Source organism: Colletes latitarsis, chromosome 1, assembly GCF_051014445.1.
Source record: "Colletes latitarsis isolate SP2378_abdomen chromosome 1, iyColLati1, whole genome shotgun sequence".
Classification (NCBI taxonomy): domain Eukaryota; kingdom Metazoa; phylum Arthropoda; class Insecta; order Hymenoptera; family Colletidae; genus Colletes; species Colletes latitarsis.
The window spans coordinates 53,733,423-53,757,615 of NC_135134.1; the positions used below are offsets into that span (position 1 = coordinate 53,733,423).

At 42.3% G+C, this 24,193-nt stretch overlaps 1 protein-coding gene across 5 annotated transcripts; it reads left to right on the forward strand.

The window, feature by feature from the left end:
- Tsl (membrane-attack complex domain containing protein torso-like) lies at positions 1–24,066 on the forward strand. 5 transcript variants are annotated; one of them, XM_076763813.1, is made up of 3 exons: positions 1–661; positions 20,603–21,266; positions 22,917–24,066. In XM_076763813.1, the coding sequence occupies exons 2-3, from the start codon at positions 20,631–20,633 to the stop codon at positions 23,310–23,312; spliced, it is 1,032 nt and encodes a 343-aa protein (XP_076619928.1). In that variant the 5' UTR covers positions 1–661; positions 20,603–20,630; the 3' UTR covers positions 23,313–24,066. The 5 variants fall into 5 exon arrangements, with proteins under 5 accessions (XP_076619928.1, XP_076619927.1, XP_076619934.1 ...); XM_076763812.1 differs by lacking the exon at positions 1–661 and adding an exon at positions 19,135–19,273; XM_076763819.1 differs by lacking the exon at positions 1–661 and adding an exon at positions 19,138–19,244.
- Positions 24,067–24,193: the final 127 nt, after the last annotated feature.

Consider the following 24,193-nt stretch of genomic DNA (forward strand, 5'->3'; position numbering starts at 1 on the left):
CGCCGCAGTCGCGGGGACTCGCTGCTGACGGTGAGATCGTGGCCCGTCGCGATCGTGAGTGGTGAACGGTGCCGATCGTGATCGATCGATCGATCCTCGCGGCGGAGGACGCGCGACCGACAGAACAAGCCCGACACAAGAGGAAACGCCGCCGGTGTGCGGTTAAAGCGGTCGGGGAAAGGGCTGGTCTCGATTTCCAAGTTCCTTATCGATCGATCGTCCGGTCGATCCGGTGCATCCTGGACGCGCTAGTATCGTCGAGACGCGTGGGAGATCACAGAGACCGCGAGAACGACCGGCGCGATCCTGCGCAGTGACACCGATGCACGATACGCGTGCGTGTCGTCGAAATCGAGAGGATTCGAAGAAAGTAACGAGAGATTTTAATTGGGGGACGCGCGACACCGAGCAGCCAGCAACTCTTTCGCTATCTTGATCGTTGGATTCACGGTTCGCGGGTTCGTCGACGGCTCGGGTCCCGGAACAGAGTGATTGGAAAATAAAAGTGCAAGGAAAGTGCGACAAGGAACCGGAGTTATTTCACGAGAATTCGGTCCGGTGGCGATGGTTACGAGTTCCGGCGATAGATCCACGTAGCCGCAGCCGACATTGGAAGATCAACGGGGGACCGGGGGAGATGGAGAATCCTTGAGACGTTCAGGTGAGGTTGTTAATTGTTTCGTACATAGTCTAGACAGATGTGCTTCTTCTGTTTCGTTTTAACGGCCTGACGTCGGTGTTTCGATAGCAGACGCGGCACAATCGTGCCACTTTTCTCTCTTTCAACCGTTCAAGGATCCGTTCTTCTGGGGCCCCTCTTCATAGTTTTATACTGTTTTCTTTTCCTTCGACTGCTCCGTGCTCTCCTGCATTTTGCACTTTGGAAACGTTCTACGGTTTACCCTTCTTCCTCGCACTCTCTTGCCCTGCCTCTGGAATTCCTTTCCTCTACAAAGTACTCGAGAAGCTTCGTACCTTGCATCTACAAAGGTTTATTAGTTCCACCGACGTACTGCTGGTTCACCAATCTGGTTCTCGTGGTTGTCGTGGTACTCCGTGCTGCGCGAAAGCCTTTGACACGATTGTTCCGTGAGTTACGTAACCCTGTAACTTTTCTTCGATTCCGTTTTTTCAATTGTAATTAACTATCAACGGTGCTTTTGAAATAACTACCACGTGTATATGATTTTTTTATCCCCGTTGAGATTCCTAAGTCCACGGTGGAAGATGACCTTTGTATACTTTCGCGTTGGCGCAACTTTACGCGATTTACGATTATATCCCTTTAAATCCTCGGCGTTGAGTGCTGACTTTTCATCTTCACAATGTAACCTTTCCTCAGGAATCTTGATCGTTTGCAAAATTCACCTTTCTACTTATACTCTTCAATTTGTATTTTCTTTTCTTCCTTATTAGATGTCATTTCGGTAGGAACGATTCATTTGATCGAGTGGAATTGTAATTACAGGGCCCTTTGCGTAATAATTGCACAAAAAACAGCGCGTTTCACCCAAGAATAATGGAAGTTGGTTATTGCCACGAGATAAACAGATGGTTAGATAACGACTTTGCATCGCTCTATGTTAGAACTCAGACCTCTTTGTTACCCTCGTCTCATTGTAAGTCTCGATGACGCTATGCCCCATCACGTTCGAAGTCGAACGAATAAATTTCGAGATGCTTCCGGTGCTGATCCGTTTTCATGAAAATTCAGTGGAACGAGAATATCTTGCTCAAATAACGAAGAACACACTTTCGAATTTGATCGTAAGACAAATACAATGTAACGAGATACGAATTAAAACGAAAGCTGAAAATTTCCTCGACTCAGGCCTCGTGGAACCACTTCGTTTTAAAGTAGGCCTACTTTCAGGAAGAGAACCGATCGTCGAAACGAACATGCACACGTGCATACGCTCCTTGAATATTGCGTATCAACTTACCCAACGCGTTATTCAACCGGTGCCGTGTGTTAAACGCCGGATTACGATCCATATCGTGCCTCGACGATCGCGATCATCGCTGGAAAACTCGTCTCAGTCGAATTCGAAGCATCGATAACTGTTATCGGTCAACGGGCTGCGACCCGATGATCACGATACTTCGAGGAATCGATCGGTGAAGCGCGAACAGTCGATGTTTGTTTCAGCATAACCTCTCTTCGCGAAAGAAGCGTGCAATTAGAGTGGCCTAGAGGGAATATAAGGACACTTCGTTATGCAACGAAGGTTGTTCCTATCGTAATGCATGATTCTCGAGTAACAAACTCGAGTGGAAATGTAAATACTCGTTAGCCTTCTTTTCGCGGACGAACAGTAGGTCTTGAGTAATTTTTTAATCAGATTTGGCTTTGAAAAATTGCGTTCTAAGCAGAATAGCTTCTAGAGACGTCGTTACATTGCACGAAAGAGCTACAAAGTATCTAGGAATAATTACTAGGCTGAAGACAACAGAGCCTACTGAAAGTTGGATTGCTGCAACGTAGCCTTGGACTCGTTATACTTAGGGGACCATCAAGCTGATTACAGTCAACCGTGAATATTTGCACAATTTTTAAAGCGATGTTGATACAGTTCAACGTTCAAAATTTCGTGTATATCTGCGTTGAAATATTTTAGCTTGTTCTTTTGAAAACGGAGTAACGATTTGAGAGTTTTCAGAGCCTCGATCGGGATCAATTACTTTCACGCGTTGAATATTCTCTCGAAATTAACACCACATTCCACGAGCAATCTTGTCAGATTTGTTATTGGGATCATTAATAATTTCGATTGCCCTCGCCTCGGGCAACAAAGGGATACTTCGAACCCCGATACGTACGCGCGTGGCAAACACGTGCGAAAACAAGGGTTTTGATTTGTGTTTCGATACACAGATGTTCGTGTTCTCGCGAAAGCTGCAAGGTAGATTAATAGCTCGCCGGGCAGCGCGAACGAAACAGATTTCGGTTTATGGTTGGCGGGAATTTCTCGACAGAAATTTGAAAGCTTCTCTCATCCATTTACGCGTTTTAAATTACTTTGGCAGCTTCGCTCGATCGGAAACTTCCACAAACAAACGGTTCGATCAAATACCGAGCATTTTTCGCGACGATCGAAGGTTGCCCAATATCCAGACGAATTTCGAAGTAGCAGTCGAAATGTGACGATTTTCGAAATCGTTCTAAACACGAAATGGACAAGTGGATCAAGGTGAACGTTGAAAACTCGTAGTCGATTTTGCGTACGAGTAAAATAGAAATGTGTGTAAATTAATTAAAAAGGACTCACTAGACTCAGCAGATATTATATAATAAGAAAGGTTCACACGTGCCCTACTTCGTCTTATTTGCGAGTTATATTATGTATTCAGTCGTATCTGCTTATCTTTGTATCAAGAGTGTGATAAAGAAAATAAAATAGATCTTACAAAATAAGCAGCAGGATTATGCACGTGATAACAAGCTTTACTCGAACAATTCGGTTAAATCAGATATACTGGTTCACCTTGTCGAGAGGAATACTGGACCACAAAATGGTATAACCTCGAGGATCGCAAGGTCGAATAGTCTTCTACCGATCTTATAAAAAAATAGTAAAATTTTGACAAACGAATTATGGTCCCAATAATGTACACTAACCGGATTATCTGCTGATTAGAAACGTTCGACTGCTCGTAACTTGGAAATGTCCTAACTTGGCAGAGTATTTGAACGTTAGTTTCGACTAACTTGAGCCATTAGAATATCCTCAAATCGCTCGAACAACTCTATCTCTTGGGAAACGGAGGATTTCAAACCTGGTACTGGCAATTAAGCCAGGCACTAAAATTATATTCGAACCATTTCGGAGCAAAAGCGAGTCAGTTTCGTAATGAATTATCACGACGAAGTCTCGTTGCCTTTATTATTACACTTTCTCCGACTCAGTTCGGCTCGGTACACGCGTCATAATAGAAATTACCCTCCGAATATTGCCCAATACCAGGATACGTTTCACTGAACGAACGATTTCATCGACGGTGCTCGTTCGCGTATAAAACCGTATTCCGTTATATTCGCACGTGCGACTATTGCCAGTAATGGGTGTATAATACAAAAAAAAAAAGATGGAGATTGAAACAATGAGTCAATGGTAACAGACGTGCAGCAACCAGCGATTCTCGATGAAAAATCGTGCCAACAGTCTTGGACTCTGCGAACAACCGAAGGACGCAATATTACGTCAGTGGCTCGAAACCTGTTGTCTAACGGTTTTGGATCAAACTCGCGACGACGTAGCGTTTATTACGTCAATGGCCGCGAGCGTGTTAACTCTCGATATCGGGTCAAAAATCATGAAAACACTGTGCTACGTCAGCAGCCACGCGTGCGTTGCAAAAAAAAAGACAGTAGGAGATTGTGAGCGCAATTGCACAGCGACTGATTGAAACGTACGATTGTCCATTTATCGTACGCAACTGTTTCTCAAACAAAGTAGCCGATAACTTACCGTGAGTCAGCCGAACAAGTCGATCTGGCCACTCGTGAGTTCATTAGGATCGACTTATTGCCCCTATCGATCTCGACTAGTTTCGAGACTCGCAACAGTCGCAGGTGCAGGAGTCGCCACTCGTGAACGCGCGCGCAAATGTCATGCACCAGAGATAAACAGCATAACTGCACGTTCCCACCGCATTTATAGTCACTCGAGAGCGTAACAGCGTTGTCATTCGGAACTCTTCATTGGAAAAATAAATACACGATCCGAAAATGCATTTAAAGAATTTTACGATGCGACTATAAACAATAAACCGTTAGCCTCGATACTCTAACACCTGCAGCTGTGCGAAAGCTGATCAAAACTGGAACCTCTCCTTGTTAACCTTAACCTTACCAGGATGTGACTTAACCCTGACTCTACAGGAATGCAACTCTACGTTCCATATAAAGTTTAAGTCACTCTGGAGCATATGAGTAAACGTCGAAGACGAATATGGCAAATGCGAATTTTCTATGACAATGTCGGTCCTTTGCCATTTTCTTTCTATCCTTTACTTTTGCTCTAGAAGCAAGCCTTTCTCTGCGAGATAATCTGGATTAGTCAGCTAAGTGGAACCAGTTTCCACAATCGAAAATTCACGGAGGAAGATACACTAGTTTTTGGAACCTTCGAAAAGGAGAACAGAGAAATTCTACCTGAATTCCTAATCCGTAAAGAACAAGCGATCGAGCCATCCGCATTTGGCTTTCACAATCGACACTAACAAGTCTGAAATTCTAATGGACTGTAACAAGAAGATGGCATCAACGCAGCCGAACAAGGTATGCGCTACTTATTCTATTCCTCGTGTAACTAGAAAATGGGCCTGCGTTATATTCTGCAAATAAATACCGATTCCGAAGTCTCGACATCGAACAAAAGGAACGATCTTATTGCGATACATTTACACGCGATTGGATCAGCTAATTTCTGGTTTTACCATTGCTGAAACAGGAAATACTGGTAAAAATTACGACACGCGTGTTATCATATCGGCTGAAAGATTATAGAATCCATTAATGGCCGATGATTTGCGGAACGAAACGTAAGCGGAGTTCGCGAATTAATCTGAAATGTTTATTCGCCGATTCGCGAGTAAAATTTTCCCAACACTGATAGCCGTTACGACGTTGTGTAACTGTACTGTATCACCGGTGTCGTACTTTCGTACTCGTTCTGTACGCGCGATATCGCCGCGCGTACACGCGACCCGTTCGAGCAACAAAGAAGGAAAGACGGACGCGAGCGACCGTCCTTATGCCAGTTACCCACATTTTCAACCAGGAACAAGCCTTCGAGAATAGCGCCGCGACAAGGTTTTGCAGGAAATATACCAGGAACTCGCACTTTCAAGTTATCATCGGTGGAAATCAGCGCGCCACGACCTTACACACGTCATTGGCCGCGATCGCCTTCGATACACGATCGATCGGTCCGCGCAATGCCTACGTAAAACATTGTTATTGCCAGCTATGAATACCGTTCACGGGAGACACGAGATCGTAAAACAATGATATAAATACGATAATGCTGCTTCGGTTCGAAGCGTCCGCGTATCATACTCGTCCAGCAATTGCAGCCATCGGTATAAATACCTGCTCCGAACGTGCTCGAGACACCTGTGGAAATCATTTGTGTCTCGCTGGGGAAATACTTAACCTGTCTCAGATTTTAACCTGCTTTCGCGTGGATAGTAGGTTACGGTAGGTTATTGCTGCGAACTGAAATAATTTCGGGTCGAGACTAGTCTGAGAGACACGGGCACAATTTTTCAATCTATTAAACCGTTCCGCCTGATGCAAGACTCGATAGTAAACAGAGCTTGGAGGTATTAGTTCCGGTATACCGGTGAGAAACAGTAACTTGCTAGGCGAATAAAGCAATGCATAACTAACAATTTTGCTAATTAACGGATCGAGTATTATTCATGCTTTCAAGTGTAGCGACCTTGATTCACGGATTCTTGGTTATTCGAATATGCAACTTGAAGTTCACGAGGAATATTAGCAAAATTAAGCACATATTAATGGCAACTGTAACGTAGGGAACGATTGCAGTCTTTCATAGCCATCGATACGATTGGGGGAAATAAATGGCACAGAAGAAGTACGTTGTTAAAAAGTTGAGCAACGATCGTGGAATTGTTTTCGTTCGAGCACATTTTCCTTCGCGTTCGCGTTCGCGATTCGCGCAGTGCCTTGTCAGCTATTACGCCCAAGCAAATCAAGTATAAACCGCGGAATCGTTGCCCAACGCAAAAATTGCTCGAGGTTAACGTCTCAAAGCCATTCAGGTTGGTCGTAGGACTCCAGAAAATATCATAATCATTGTTTTCCACCGAGCACTCTACGATTACGCGGTGTTTATGGTATTCCATTGCGAAGCAACGATGCATGTGTCCCGATTAACTCTTTAACTCGTTGAAAATATGAACACCTACAAATTTCACGCCCTAAAAGAGATTGAAATTTAAATAATGGAAGCGCACGATTGCTCCAGAAAAGAAAAGAAAATTCAAGACACATTTGAGACACGGTGGTAAAAGGTTAGACAACGTTTACGAGAACCTTTAAAGTTCAAACGATAAATTTGAGGAGATTCGTCGGTGGAACGAAAATATAATTTACCTATAGTAGGACGAACGAGGCAAATTGACACAACGTTCTCGAGAAGATAGCGCGAATAGTCTGTCGAAAGACGCGCGAATAAGCTCTGTCTCTCTCGAACGATGAACTCTGAAAGACTATGCGGGTGTTGCAAAACTAGCAACTGGTACGTTCCCGATGAAACCGTAACTCCCGTCGAGATCTTCGCGATTGGCTTCTCATGCGGCACCAGATCTTCTTCAAACGCTCTTCCCTTAGACTCGTGGCGCAAGACGATCCTCGATTCGAGAAGAACAACGCGTTCCCTCGGCTCATCGAGCCAACATGTTTGTGCAAATGTCACGAGTCTCGCGGGACGCGCGATGGGAATCGTTCGGTTTTTTTCTGAATAATAACCGTCGTTGGAAAGCGAAAATAGACGGTGAGGTTGCAAAATCTAAAAAGCTGTCCAATATTCCCGTCAAAAATAGAAAGACAAATCGTTACCAGTCACAGACATAAAGATACCCTCGATTTAATATTCGATTCTCCGGATAGATTAATCGTTTATTCGCGCGTGAAAAACATAAATGACCGACCGAAGTCGCCCCGCAGCGTCGAAGCAAAAATCGAAGAACGCGCGAGGAAAAGGACACTTTTTGCTCTTTCGAGAACTTGAAACGAGTATGCTGGATTCTATCGTGCGCGAGTATCCGCGGGAACCGACCGTTCTTGTGCCAGACTGTTCTAAGGATACACTTAAGATGCCTTCGTAAATGCCAGGCTGATTCCCGAGGATATAAAAGGCATACGAATATTCCTCTTGGCGAACAATAACGTCAAGACGAGAAATAATAAGCGGGACCATCGCGAGGCTGTAAAAATCTGGTTTTACTCGTTTCGAGACAAAGGAGACGGACGGTGATTCGAGAATCGAGGGCATGCAGATTGTCATTCTTCATCTTGTGGTACGAAGTGCTCGGAACAATTAGATGGTATTGCTGAGCAATTTAAGAGAGTAGGCCACGAGTATGTATCACGAATGAAAGAAACACTCGATTACAAACGCGTTTGAATGCTCGCTACTTAGAAAATAAAGATAATGTAACTAATGATAGCGTAAACGAGTATTGTTACTTATGACACGTGTGAAAAAAAAAATGTTAAATCGTGGCTTTCGATAAAAATAAATTTGTAATTTAAACGATTTAAAGAAATTTTATTTGTCCGGTTCTTTTAATTTGCCAGAGCGATGTGGCAATGGATTTTGTGTCGTAGTAAGAACCATCGTGCAAAGTCACTGACGGAAAACACGAATAGTAGGGACACGTTATCAATCACTTGTATAAACTGTACCGCATTCAATATTGACACATGTGTAATTCGTGCAACCACGACGTATCGTAAACACGGTACGTTGTCTACGCGTAATGTTCGATATGTTGTACCGATTGTTTCGATATGATCGCCGCGTCGAGGCGCGAAATTGTTAAACAAAAAATGTAACATATTTATATACGCCTGTTTGTTGATATTTGAACGTCGCGGTACTTCTACATTTATCGTTTTATATATTACGAAATTATCGAACCATCCCATGAATTGTTTTACGACGTATTAAATTATTTACTCTAGGATATAAAGTGACACACGAGGTGCTGGTAATTATATAGGCGTGTGTCAGGCACACCACATTTTATGATAAATTATGACGCTAAATAATGAGTGTTGTCGGAATGTGAAATCATAGTGTAGCTCGATTTTTTATTTTTTTTCTCGTACCATTATGATTGTCAGTCGTACGTACGACTTTCCCTTAATTACAATATTTTATTTCAAAACGGGTTTATGAAACTGAATTATACATAACTTTTTAATTAAAACGGTACTGAGACATTTTTCGGGGCCTAATATTTTCTTCCTATTCTAATTCGTTAATGCGTGAAGCAACGGACGTAGAATTATCATATAATTGCAACACATTTTTATTCGCGAATCTCGGTTATTTTCCCTCGAATTATAACTGGTATGTTTTATATTTTTATTAATGGAAGCAACGTTCGTTCTCTTTCTCACGATATGTCTGGGATGCAATTATAGAAGATGATTTCAGTGAATTAATGTTTTAATTAATCTCGAATTTATATTCTGGCGTTTGTTAATTTCTATGTACATATTTTTAGTCAACTTTATTTTTAGATCTCTTGAAAGGGATTGAAGCGCGTGGTACAAACGCTGGACAACTCGAACGAGTAATTTAATAAACAGACTGCTCCAGTTATTGTAATAGAGCGTGATTAACGTCGTCGAGTTTTCAGCCTAGAATAACACGACACGCAGTTGACAAACCAATTTCCTTCTGTCAAATATCCGTAATTTGCCCATGCTTCGTAAAAGTTGCGTTTGCTTTTCAAGACCGTGTTGCGTCTGGCAATTAATTTACATTCGTGCGTCATATCGAGTGAACAACTCCAACCGCCTTAAAACACGAAATTTATTTGGTACGAGGCAAGCTCCATGCAGAAATAAAGCAACAGTACTCTCGATCCGAACAAGAAAAATTTAATTAGATTTGGAAATAGCAATTCAACCGCGTCTCGTCTCTTTACAGGCTTCATTTTCTCAATAAACGAATTAAGATCGAAGAATATGCTAAAGTTATTACGACTACTCAAGGTCATCAAACGCAGTCTATTTATAAAGATCTGGTTGTAACATGACCGTTTGCCCGTTAAAAATTCGCGATACTTGTAAATAAAAAGACGAGATAAATATAGAAAATAATACGTACAGCTGACACGAATGTGCATTGGCATAACGGGAATATAAACATATTTCCTGTTTGAAAAATCTCGTTTAATATAGCTTCGAGCAATGATTTTTCTCTATTTTCTTTACGTCATAAAAGCATATCATCGCGCAAAACTGAGCAGGATACGGTAAACCAGTTTTGCATTACGTATTGCCTGGCTACAAATCTCGACTGCACGTGCTAAAAAGACAATTTAGTGACTAACTAGACTCCTAGACGTTTTTGAAATCGCTATTACTCGACAAAGAAGAAAATCTATTTAGCAATAAAGGCTTGGGTTAAAGGAAAACTTTAATGTTGATCATTGAATCATTACTTTGGATCCATGGAATTACAATTAAAAATGGTATAAATTCGACTGTCGCGAAGACTTTGCAATGCGAAAGCAATAACGCATCGTCTGCGAAAGTTAATCGTTTACCTCTCTCAACTTTGTGCATTCGTTCGCCAGAAATGTTAGCGCTTCAGCGATAACGCCGATCGTATTGCAAATGCAATCTTCACGCGTGAATAACATTTTTATTTAACTAAATCCTCCCCAAAATCAGTTTCTCAGTATAGACGAAGAAAAATACATGCAAAATAAATCGTTGAATCGCAAAAAGAGTATAATGTAACGACTGGTCCCCACAAAATCTCGCCTGTATTCTAAGTTTCCCTGTTTCGGAATTTTTCCTTTGGTAAAACCGTCCCCTCTGGTTCGCTAGTGAAGACGATAAGGCGTATCGTCGCGTCGATAGCGATACTTTTCCTACGATAAATCGGTTATCGTCTGACGCGCGTATCGTTTTTGGGCAAATTAATCCTCGAGGGAGGTATAAAAACTGACAAGATACGGACCAGGCGTGGATTGTTTTGGCCGGTGTACGAGTTAGTGCAACAAGTGTGCAGTCGCAACAAGTGCAACGGTGATTGGGGAACGGCAACGCTGGGAACTCGACGCGTTATCTTCTGGTGTCTTGCAACAAGCATTCAGTCAGTGACCCATAACAATTAGTGTCGTGGAGGGGAATGGAGCCTTTACGATGCGGAGGGGAATGTTGATTAACGGAAGTGGAATAAACTTGTGTGATCCGGTAGGGTAAGTCCATCCCGATTTCTTGACCCTCGGGGCCTATCGCGTGTAATTCGTGCACGAGTAATGGACACCCGGCATGCGGCCGTGATTACAGTCGACCGCTCGCGGAAGACGAAGCTGCTACGATAGCATCGCCGAGAGAACATTTTATTTGGAGAAACCGAGTTGGACGGGGAAGAAACCTCCATCGAATGCTGGACTATTAAGAGTAGATGTTAGAAAAGCAAACTTTTATTCAAATTCCAACAGAAGACTTTCTTCAACGTGGCAAAGAGTAAAAGCTATCCATTAGGTTGGTGCAAAGGAATTCCAGGTTTTGAGGATTCGAAAATATTTCATTTCTTTTAACTCTAAAGGCGCCTCTAAGGAACGTGCTTTTAAGTAGAACTAAATAAAAGAGGTCTTTTCTCGAAAGACAAACAACAGATAGGGTGCATCGGACAACGAAATAAAAGAGAATCTTTGTACGCTCGTGTAAAGACCGATCAAACGATCCACGTAGCCCGTACGTGTTAATACTATCAAAATCAGAACGAGGAATCTTCGTGAAATCTCAAGGACGTACGCAAAGACCTCCGCGAAAAGCCGTGCACGCACTCGGCGTTTATAAATACCGTCGCGAGGAAGGTTTTCGTAGGTCCGTCACGTTGTTCGTGTAAAACGCGACCGTTTAACGGCGATTGGAGGACAAACGCGAGCGATAATCGGGGAACTCCTCGGCCAAGTGGAATCGTTTCGTTCGAAAGAGCGAAGTGCACGTGCACAGAGTCAACGCACCGATGAATAATGGCGAGGCTCGTGTCGTTGCACGAGCAGCGCACGTAAGCGTTTATAAATTTCAACCATTAGTAATCCCGTCTGCGTTACGATAACACGTGGACGTTTCGAACAAAAATCACCACGGCCACCGCGGACGTGTTTGTGGATTCTATTTGCGAATTGCGTGACTCCCTTTCTAAATCAGTCATACGCTTGCAATGCGAGGAATGGCGTCAACGCGTCACTTTAATCTGCACCCTTTGGAACAATGTGATTGATGCTAATTGAAAGACACACCAGACTTTGCGTAGTACCGACCATAGGAGAATCGAAGATTTGCCATTAGGGTTCGCGTGGTACCGATCCTCAAAAATTATACATAGTTTGCTGCACTGGTTAATTTATTTTACTTATTTCTGGACTCGAATGAGGACTGCACAATCGTCCATTGCTCAGGAATGACTCATAGCGTCTAAAATGTGAACTATAACTCATTTTCGTTATAATTCTTAGCAAGATAATATCTGCATTACTCATGTTCGATCTCCGTTTAAGTCACCACGAGAATTGAAAAACTGAAACACGATCTTAGAAAGTATCAGCGACTCGGAGCACCGCGGCAGAATCGATTGCTCCATTTGCCCATGCCGGGCAAAAGTTCGACAATTCAGGCTGAAGCTATGAAATCAGATACAGTTGCAACGCGTCCTTGGCTTTTTTACATATTTTCTGCTTGTACGTACCATTCTAGGAACGTACACGGAGAACCATGTCAACAAATTTAGATTTATTTCCAATTAAATAACCAATAGGAATTGCTGGAACTTCTTTACATACATAGCGTCAAAATAATATCAAAATAAACATAGAAGATGGCATAAATTATAAAGAAATGCTCTTTAAAACGAGCGATCGTACAAGTCGATAGCGTAATTAGTTCCGGAGATATAAGGGTTCGAAATATTTGTTTACGTCGCGAGGTGAATGAACTTCCACTACGGCCTTGTCAAGGTCGTTGACCGGCACGTGCTCGTAGTAAATAGTAAACGTGACATCACTGGGTCGCGAGTCGCGGTCAGAGTGATCCAAAAGAATGGAAACTGGAGACTCTCTCCTTTCATCTTTGTTATACATACATTTCCTATTCACAACGGAAGCTAACCAGAATTTGATACGAAATTTTATCCGGTTAAAATATAAATCGTCCAATCGGTCATTTGACCGATCAATGTAGGTTTCGCGTCCCGGAATAACTACATATGACAATCGTTTATTATACTCTTCTTCTCTCTCTCTATCGGTTTCTCTGTGAACTTTCAGTCCTATCTATGGAAAATTTAGCTCCAGTCTCTACATCTTGAAACTCACACGCGAACTGCGAATTCATCGGCATTGATTCTGCTAACTCACGCTAACCGAGTGTTTACTTCGATGAATCTGCGAGAAAGTCGATGACTATGCAGAATAAACGTATTTGCAGGGTCGTTAGAAAGAGAACATCGTCTCTCGGCGCTTTATCATCAGTAAAATAGCAAAAATGGCCTCGATGATGCTGATCACGAATATTCTACTCGTTTGTTGCTTCATGAGAAATATTTCAAACTCCTTACTACTATCTCGTTTGAAACTAATTAACTAATTAAATAGCCAATCTTATAATAACTTGTGATAAAAAGAGACGATCGCGTGTAGATATAATAATTAGAAATAGCGAGATTATTATTTCGGTCAGGCATTCGGAATTTCCTGTCGCCGCCATGACATAAATATCGCTGTACGCCGAGTTTGGGATATTTAAATCGGTCGGTTAGACGAAAAGAAACATTTCGACCGGAATCGTTCCACTGTGGCACCGCTTCCTGTGTCCAATCCGACGAGCAAGACCCCTTTCAAGTCCCGGCCACACGACGATACTTAAATAATTCTTCCCCATTGACTTCTGCGTCACGTAGACCTCGCTCCTTGTAGCGGCGACAACTGAATCGCACCGTCCATCGCGTACTCGATTGTTATTTCAATGGTGATTTTTCATGACGCGTCTATTCGTCGTGTTATTATCGCGCGTGCAAGATAACGCATCGTACGCGTGGTGTTTCATTCGTCAGAATATCTTTTCCAAGATTATTCGTCGTTCCTGTATCCCAGAAGCGTAGGACCAGCGAAAAGGTACGAATCGAAATCCACGACTGGTCGAAAATCGCGATTTGTGCGATCGTATGGTTACGTGCTTCTCCCAACGAATGACACGTGTGATTTCTTTTGTCACGAATCGAGCGTGGCGCGAAATAACGTGAAACGCTTAATCTTTCGGTTAAATTAAAGATGGAAGATCTCTTCGAATTTTCTGTGAACCGTGTTCTCCTTATACATAATCGTTCGCGTGAATTATATTTTTAGTTTCAATCTAGAAGAGCTCAAAAAATATATATTAAAGTTGCAGCGATCGAAACAATTGAAATTCAGAGGCGTTTCGTAAGTTACAGGTCCTCGCTTTTGGGCACGAGGGAGTCTCACGGAGCGAACTCACGAGCATTCTCGATTGCAAATGCTCGACAAACCTGTTTATTCTATAAACAGACCCCTTGTTCAGCCGCGCGTTTAATGCATAACGCTTGTTACACAACAGTTCAATGCGGTACTTACTGCACCATCAATTTATCCTGCCGAAACAACGTGTCTGTTTACGATCGTAACGTTACATTTTACGAAACTTTCCATTTCACGCCGCGAACGAAAGTGTTTGTCCCTGAGAATATGAGAAAATTAGATATTAATGCAAAAAGCAACTGTGCTTGAGCGAGTCGGTGTGAGATCGTCCGAGGAATGAAATTTCACTTTCGACAAAGGTATCCTTGAAATCTGACGGAGAATAGTTACGATCATGCGTGTGTTAAGACATCGATAATGTGTGCAATCTATGAACTTCACCTGACGGTTCGCCCGTGAACTTCTTTCTAATCAAGGCGACAAGACACTTTCCTGCGCTGAACAGAGAATAGCGAAAGTGGAGCCAGTTCCACTTCCGTTTTACTAATTCGGAAGCTTGGGTCGTCTCGACTATACCTATGCACGTTACAGACGATGAGTGTGTGACGCGCAGAGAATCATCGGAAGTTTCCTCGCGGTTTTGGTCGATCGTCTTTCTCATAAAAAGAACCGAACCAGCGAATAAACCTCCAGGAAACCTCGACCACGTCGTTTAAGTCGCGAAGTGAAAGTTTTTTACCGTAATATATGTATACATCGATGCCAGAAGTTATCAATACGTTTGTTTAAACACGATATATGATTTTAAGCAACGAGTGTCTAAGATTAGACCGAACGATTTAAGATTTAAGAGGTATGGAAAATGGACCATGGCAACTTTCCTTCGCCAACTCTGAATCATTCTCCCATTTCCAGTCTAAGTATTCTTAATCTACGTTGATGCATGGTATATTATGTGTCGATGTCGCGAACTATCGGAGCGAAAACGTGTTTCTCGTCACGTGTCTTGATATACAGAATCGAACGGATGAAATCACCGTGGAACGCAGACGTTCTATACGACGGTCCCTTTTGTCGTAACCTCATGAATATGTACGGTTACTTTCGTTCGTAAAGCGGTAACTGTGAATCTGGGTATGTGGAACGATCTTCCTTTCGAGATAAATCGATAAGTTGCTTCCCATTATGTAAGCCCATCGCAGATGTGGGTGTTTTATCAACGGACGATGTTTCGAGCGCGATTAATTTCGAAGCGAGCACAGCTATTTGGTTATCGTTACGGAAATAGTCCTCGCGATAGTCCTTGTCGCCAGGCACCGTTTCGACGAACGATTCCAGCTGGGAGTGTCTCGTAGGAAAATTTTTAAAAATACTGTTCGAAAATGGGCGATTCGTTAATGAATGAGAAAATAGTCATTATTGCTCGTTTCCCGATTCCATATAGTATAAACAGAAAAAATGACCACTTTCGAACATTTTCCTTTCACGTAACCGGTGTGTTAATGACCGAAGATAGTAGAGAGGTTATTGGGACCACAGAGACAGCCATGCTTGAAAGTGTTCAAGAGTATACAGGATTTTGGGACAGTCGGTGCATCGCGAATTTTCGGGCATGGTCGTATCGAAGTTGGCGAAAGCACGTCGGCGAATGTAGGTCAGGGACAGTAAGTTTAAATAATCGTACGCGAGGAACCTTATTTAATGCGGTTCGATAGGATCTCGATGACCACGAAACATTAGTTTAACGTTCGATTAAGTAAATATCAATTGGATCGACGACTAGCGAAAATTCTAACGATCGTAAGATCGGCTCCTTTTAAAAGCCTGCGGGTAGCTGGGGCTAAAGTGTCGCGCGGGGGACTTCAATTTCACTTTCACTCCGATCACACTTCGTGACTTGCTTGGTTCTCGTTAGGCCTCGCTTATACAGCTACGTTTTGTTGCAGAACCTACACGAATCGTAAATATTCCAAGGTACCTGCGAGAATACGTTCAACAATTTCTTCTCTAAATTCTGTATCTCATTGTTTATTCTATCTTAATGGAACCAAACATATCGCGTAAAGATTCATACGCAGAATTATACTGTCGTTGAACTCGAGTGTAACGACTCTAAACTCGTGGAATGCAACGTAAGGAACCGAGACTGAAGGGTCATCGGACAGTCGTGAACTGAGGACGAGGTTCGAAACAGTCGCCCTTGGACTCTCGACAGACACAAAACCGGGAACTTTGAAATCGTGCAATTCATGACGTACGACCGTGAACTCGAGATGTCTGAAGTAAACGACCAGAATCGAATACAAATGACTCGAAGGACTCGACAGGTACGACTCCTGGAACACGTGGAATCCGCCGCGGGCGACTTCGGAGACATCGAACCTAATATAGAGACCTCCGCGTTTGTTCAACGCGACAAACGCATGGAATTTCATACGAAGACTATCCAAAATCTGTCAAATTCGATATAAATGATCTAGGACTGGTAAAACTCGACGCAGGACCTAGCATAAACGGGAGGATCGGTACAGTCAACGTTAGAAACGTACAACTCGAAACGGACGGTTTCCCACGCGAACTATCTGGGGCATGGCAACGCAATACAGATGTTTTCGAACTCGTAAGGCTCGATAAAGGCGATTTCAGATTTATAGGATCGATATTGGTAATCACGGATTCACGAGACTTCGCGTAAATAACATTCTACGTGCGAGATAATGTTTAACTTATGAAACACGATACAATTGGCGTCGAACTCGAGGGAATCCAGACGATCTCAGACTCATTGAGGGTGATAAAAAAAAATAATGAATACGTAAGGCTTAAAAATAGCGATCTCAGACTTGCAAGGCTCGATATAGACGATCCCACGGACCTTATAAATAATGAAAGGAGTATGTGAGTCCCAAGAATGCCATGAGTTCCGTTAGGCATCGAGGGTGCCGGGGTCCTGAGATACCAGAGGCTACTAGAGGCTTCCAATAGGTCTAAAGCGTTTCAAGCATAATAGAAATTCTGTATCTATGTCAGAATACTGCTGGTAGAATTGGTAACCACCCCAATACATCTGACAAATTCTAAAATCTCTGGATCAGTTTCCTCTGATTTTCCTAAAATATGTGACTTCACCGATATTAACTTCCGCTAATCTGATGTCAACTATACTACGCGCGCAAGTTTGCGGTCGTCGATATCGAGTTCCACGTGTTTGAGGTTGGCTATACCGTGTTCCATGAGTCAGATACCTTTTCTATAGCATTCTACTAGCCTAGGCCATTTATACGGTAATTCTATAGCTCCACATATTGAGCTCTATTTTCCACGGAGATCTGGTCTTTCGTAGTCTAAAGATCTAGGACCGTCTAACGTGTTCCTTAAATCTGTAATCGAGCATTACCTATCCCTCAGATGATCCATACGAAGTCTCGATATCAAGAACCGCATCTTTCACCAGCTAAAAATAACTTTTGCTCCCTTATTGCGATACACGGTGCTACGTAACTGTCGCGATGGTATAAACTGTAATGCAGAAAGAGAAACCGCGTATAAGAGGATGCGTTATACGTTCATCTCGTGCAGTAAATCGTTGTTCTGTGAAAGTGTTGCAATTTATAAATCAAATTGCCAATTATAGCGCGTAGGGAATAACCAAAGCAAATGGATTTGATCTAGTAACGACTTTCGCGAACGTCTCCATAGAAATTTAATTTCGTCAGAGTGCCGGGTCCAATTGATTTTCCCGCGGCATCTTCGTCATCGATGTCCCATCGAAACCGTCGAGATGTGCAACGGTGAAAGGTCCAACCTCACAGATGACATTCCTCGACGTTCGTTACCGTAACTCGTACGGTGTCCAACGAATTCGTTCCTCCTCTCTTGTCACTGGACGATTAGCAACGCCTACATCAGGCTACAGTTTGTTCTAAGAAACGTTGCACTCGAGGACGTCACGACTTCGCACATATTAACAATCCAGGTTCCTTTCGTTCTGTCTGTGCACGCTCTTGTAAGGACAATGACGTTTCGCCGCATTAATTAATACGCGCTTCTTTCCCCTGTTAATTCCACGTTTCCATCGTACGAAGGTTAATTTTCAGCCAAGCTCGCGGGTCATCAATCCAGGGCATCAACGTTCTTGCTTGTTACAGTATTTATGACTCCACCGTATTTCTTCCGTCGAGCATAAAGAGCCAACAAGACCGAAGCATTCGCGTAATTGTCAGCAATTTCTCCAGAAACATGTCGAAGCAAAACAATCGCTAGAATGATTGCCAGGTTGGAAGAAGTCCAAGGGCTAGCGCAACGTATGGTTACCTTTGGAACGCTTCTTCATAAATTGTTATCGACAGGCGATATTTTGGTCATCGTGTTAGACGATTAAAATAAGACTCTAGCATCCTATTTGCGTGGTGCAACGTGCAGCAAACGATAGGGATGTAGCCTACGTTTTCAGCTATGCGTTCCACCGAGCACTCTGACCGGACAAACATAGTCCCCTTCCAACAATACCGTTAACGCGGAGTGGCACATAAATCGCAGCCAACGTGCATAGCAATCAATCCCGTCACGTGGACGTTTATCAAGACGTACAGGTTCGCCTGCACGCGATCGACTGAGGCGAACGAACCACCAGCTTGGAGGAGGCTCGAGCCCCAGGAACCGCGAAACGAAGAACAATAAATCCAATCTATCAGATTTCTTAACATTTTGTTGCAAGACATCATGTTACTCGAATGTAAGCTTGGAAAATGTAACGAACGACGGATAAAGTACGACACGATGGTCAAGAATCACTGACCTAGACCTACAAAACGAGATAGAACTGCACGCGTGCACTTGTCGATCCGACACACCGATATATACCACCGACCGAGAGTGCAGAACTCGTCTTTCGTTGCATTCTCTGGCGAGCATCTTCGCTCGATCTCGCCAGAGTTGTCTAGTGAGTGCCGTTCGCGTGGATCGAGACGATCTATCGTTAACGATCGGTGGAACGAGCGATCCCTGAACGCTGTGGTCGAAGCGTAAGTGTCGTTAACGACGCAATAAGAATGTAAGTTTCCAGTACACCTGTGCAGACTGTGTCTGGAGGTTAGTGGCTCGCTATTCGTTCCGTAGCTCGTCGATTATTTCTACCGTGTACGAACAACCGATACTAAATTCGTTCTAACGAAGAAACAAGTTAAATTGTTTAAGTGAAATCTCGGGGACGACAGGAAGGAAACAAATCAACAAATGCCAAGAATCCGCATAGCGGTTGTAAAACGGAAAGCGCCCGCGTCGGATGCATATTAAACAGTTAATTTCAGTATTTCGCGTTTCACTTCATAGGAATCCGCATTTCTAAACTACCATCTTAATATGAAAAATTCGTTTCCTTTCGATCGGGTAATTATCGTGTAGGTGCAAATCGATTCGTGCTCCTAAAATATGGGCGCCATTAACGAACACACGCTCGCGTGTATGAATATGAAATTATAGCGATATCAGATTTTTCATTCGCGTGCAAGAAAGATCACATTCATCTTATCTGAGTATTTACGCGATAATTACTATCTGTACGACTGCTATTTAATATCACGTATGAAAGATCAAATAGAATTTGATGAACTCTGTAATTGCATTTCTTTAGTTACTTCGATGATTGTTTCGTTCTTTGCGAGTGGTTCGTATCATCGTTTACTATTTCCTTTTCACTTCAAAAGCACTCCTCGAGGATCGTTGAGAAGTCAAGCATCGAATGGGTAAATATGCTCATAGCGGAGATACTGTCCAATTCAAAAACCGTGTAAATGCATCCATAGAGCTTGAAATATGCAACTCATATTGCGTTCGCTTACTTTACGCCAAAATTAGCGTTAAACATAATCTGTTCGACTAATTTCAACTAATATCCATTCTCGTTTCCCAACGAAACAATTTTTTAGATGCTTGGGGGATTCCTGTGTCCCGAAGAAACTTGTTCGCGATCTCGGCGATTTTAGAGAATACGCTTATATAAATTAATACGCACACCTATGCCAACTAAAAAACCAGTTAACGATCACTTTCGATCATTAAGTGATAAATATTTATGAGGTAACAGGCGCTTAAAATTTGTCCATTTCTAAAATACTCGTGACCAGATATTGATCGCGCTCAAGCGACGAATCAATTACTTATAAGTTTCTTAAAAAGCACAATTGTTTACTTTCTCGAACGTTAAACGTAACTAGCTATTGCGATTAACTCTCAAGCGCTTAATTTTACATTTGCCTCAGCAATAAGCATGCTGCTGATAACTCGGCGAGAGTTCACAACGTAAATAAATGTAAAAATAAACCTAGGAAATAATTTTCAAAGATAAAAACAATAAAACTTACCACGTCTGCTGGTGTTCCAGGTGCTTCCGCCGCAGGCAGCCGCGAGAGATGTGGTCGCGTTCGCGATTTTTGGTCCTGGCGTGGATGCTTGCGTTATTGGTGGGAGTACGAGTCAACGGAGGATCGCAGAGACCGCGTCTAGGCGGCGCCGTGAACATCTTCAGCCGATACGGCTACCTGAGCATCAGTATGAGAGTGTTGCCCAGAAACGACACCGAAACCTGGATATTCCGGGAGCCGACGTTGGACGTTTTCACGAATCCGGTCGCCACAGTCAACAAGCAACATCAGCAGACCGTGATCTTCGACGGTGACTTTCACATGGAGTTCTGCGACAACATCCGGCAGCTTCTGCAAGCCTATTTCCGGGACTTCACGTTCGAGAGGCTGGAGAGACCGTGGCGAGCGTTCACCGGTAGCTGGACCAAGGCGGCCGTGGCTCGCCATTTGGGTATCAACTCGTCGTTCATCACCGGGGAACACTGCTACGTGCTGGTGCGCGTCGCCAGATTCCGTGAGAACGAGAAGCTCGCAGGCACGGCGGAGTCGATGATCGTCGACGAGGCCGTTTTCAGGGAAACGAGCAACGTCACGGTGGGCGACACCGCGAGCGTGGTTCGATTCATCAAGAACTTTGGCTCGCACTACATCGCCGCCTACGTTACGGGGAATTCATTGTACCAGGTAAGGTTTTACAATGCGTGTAAAAAGCTAACAAAATATCCTACGAAGAAATGTCCTACATACCTTAGTTTTCGAGTTACGAGTGGCTAAAGAAAATGTTGAGTAACTGGCACTGATTTCTTGAGTCTTTACCAGTCTGATTCCAGAAACACTCGTCTGTAAAGAGAAGAGAGATAACGATCAAGTCGCTATTCAATACCTATTTCAGTGATCAATATAAAAATACCAATAAATGTTCACATAAACGAGTAGCCTGCATACTGTAGTAATGAATAGCTGCTTATTTTCTGCAGACATCCTTTAGCAACCTTCTCGCGTACGTTGCCGATGTGTTTCAACACAGACAAAGGGGAATTGAATAAATAAATGTCCTCAAGCGTCTTTAAAAATAAAAGTCCAACGGATTTAAATCCGGGGAACGAGCAAGCTGGGCAATAAGTCTTGCATGACCTATCCATTTGTTAGAAAATCATTCGTTCAAGAACTGTCTTGCTACTCGGGTGAAACATGACGGTGTACCGTCAAACATAAATCACATAGGACACATAACGTCTAAAGAAACATTCTGAAACAATCTATGTGATTGATTACTCAAAAAATTTACTTGTTTCTCTCTAATTCGCCTCTCTTTAGTCGCGAATGGGTCTAATAGACCCATAATTTCGGTTAGTACTCCTCGTCCTTTCACTCCGCCTCATTATATGCTTAAAAACAGTGCAGTCCTGCATGCACACGCTGTCTGCCTCAAATATGGAGGTAAATAGGTTTGACTGACAGTAAAAAGACGAATAAAGGTTGCACGTAGGATAACGAGGCACGTAACGATACCGTAAGAAAAATAGTAATGTGTGACGGTATTTGCAGTCGAGACATGGCCTTGAACGGTCAGTTGAATTTGTGTCTACTATAATTTATATAGCGACGGAATTAAGCGTGCCATAAGTAACATCGAAACTTGACGAAACATTTGTTTAACCATTATCCTATGAATACAAAATAGATGTAATGATTTTCTAATAGGCGTACTTAGGAACTGTTTACTTCCTTGTCTATGTAATACTTCCTACCATTGTATTCGAGTAGACATAGGTTGCGTAACTTTTCTATTTGACATTCATTACGATACACCTTGAGAGCCCGATTATTTATTAATTATAGATTTGATCACAGTCGTCTCTATTCCTCTCCAAAGATCTACGTAATCAGTTTTGCACGTGCAACAATAAACGTTTTATATCTTCTACAACCTCGATTGAATATCTTGTGCAAGACAAACGATTTATAGATGCATAAAATGTATTGCCTCAATTTGAGAATAATTACAATATCGATCGTGCACGCCTGTACCGATAAAAAAGGAATTCACTAACTATACTGTCGTATGGTAAAATCAACACCATATCACACCATTTGAATTGGGCGACATCTATTATCAAACGTACCCTTCAACCTAATCCAATTTTTATTCTTATTAACCTTACTCCGTTATAGGTACTTAACAAATAAAATTACTTTTGCAACGTATGTCTTTCGATACTGCATAAATTGCATACATTACTACATTTCCCGCCATTTTGGCATACGGTATATCAGAGGAAAAAAAGTATGAGAAAATGACTGGCAATAATTACAAACCTCTGTTTTTTCCAGGTATTCGTTTACACGCCTCAGGCATATCTGCGTATAAAGGAACGTTTGAAGATGCGCGGCGTGGGGAATCTCTCAAATGTCGAATTAAGTAACTATTTTTCGCCGTGGTACGCTGAGCATATTGGTTCCATACAAGCTGCGAGCGGGAACCGTACCGTCGAAGCATGGGCAGTGGAACGTCTTCGAAACCAATATTACATTTTCTCCCATGCAAGCCTGCTGAAATTGCACGGAGATGCAATGCTTCTGAAGCAACTCGACGGGTTGCTAGGAAACGAGGCGCTGTTGCAGCTTCAGCTGCGAACTTTGGCGCCTATTTTCAATGACACTCAACAACGCGAGTGGTTCCTCGAGGTGATCGATAATTACTTTAAGTTATGGGAAGTGAATATGTGAAGACGTGTGCTAATACTAGAAGGAACGAAAACAATTGGCACACCTCTGATTTCACTCGTGTGGTAGAATTTGACCGTAGAATTGTACCACAATGCCCGCACGTTTACAAATCGAGAAGGAAGTGTCGACCTCTGGCGAGGATTGACCACTTACGCATCGTTGATACTTTGAAGTCCACCGGAAGTTCACTATTGTTTTCCGTCGAACGGATGCTAGATTTTAATAAAGAAACGGCCAACTATCATATTGTTATAAATAAGTATTTATTATTATAATCGATAATAGAAAACATTTTTATACAAACGTTTTAAATATATCACAAGCATTTTTCCCAAAAGTATCTGACTGAAAAAAGGACGACGTCTTGTTTCTCTACTTACGGTTGCACTTTTGATATAGATTTGCTGGTTCGTATTAAATTTTGATTTGATCAGTAACGGTTTCGCGATAAATCTAGAAACAAGACTCGCGATTTTTTCTCTATCGTGTTGAGTTTGATTCTTTTTTTTTCTTTTTTTTTTTTGAATGAAGTGAAATTTGAGTGAAGTGAAAATAAACATACGCATAATGCGTTTTGTAATAAATTCTAGACGTATAATGTTGTGGACGTTCGTAATAGACTTTTAATGAATTGATATACGTGTTCGAATAGGCATAAAAAGAAAATTATTTTGTATCTTTCATACGAACAAGTCAAAATTTATATTATTGGCACAGTAAAATGACTGGTGAATAAAACTTATGCTAAAGTTAATGTGTTTGTTTAAAAACGATGTGTTGAATATTACTTTACTTTCAATATTTCTTCAATGTGTGACTCCACCTCATAAAGGTAAGCTTGCAATAATAAAAGTAATAATGCAAATTAGACAAGCAATTCA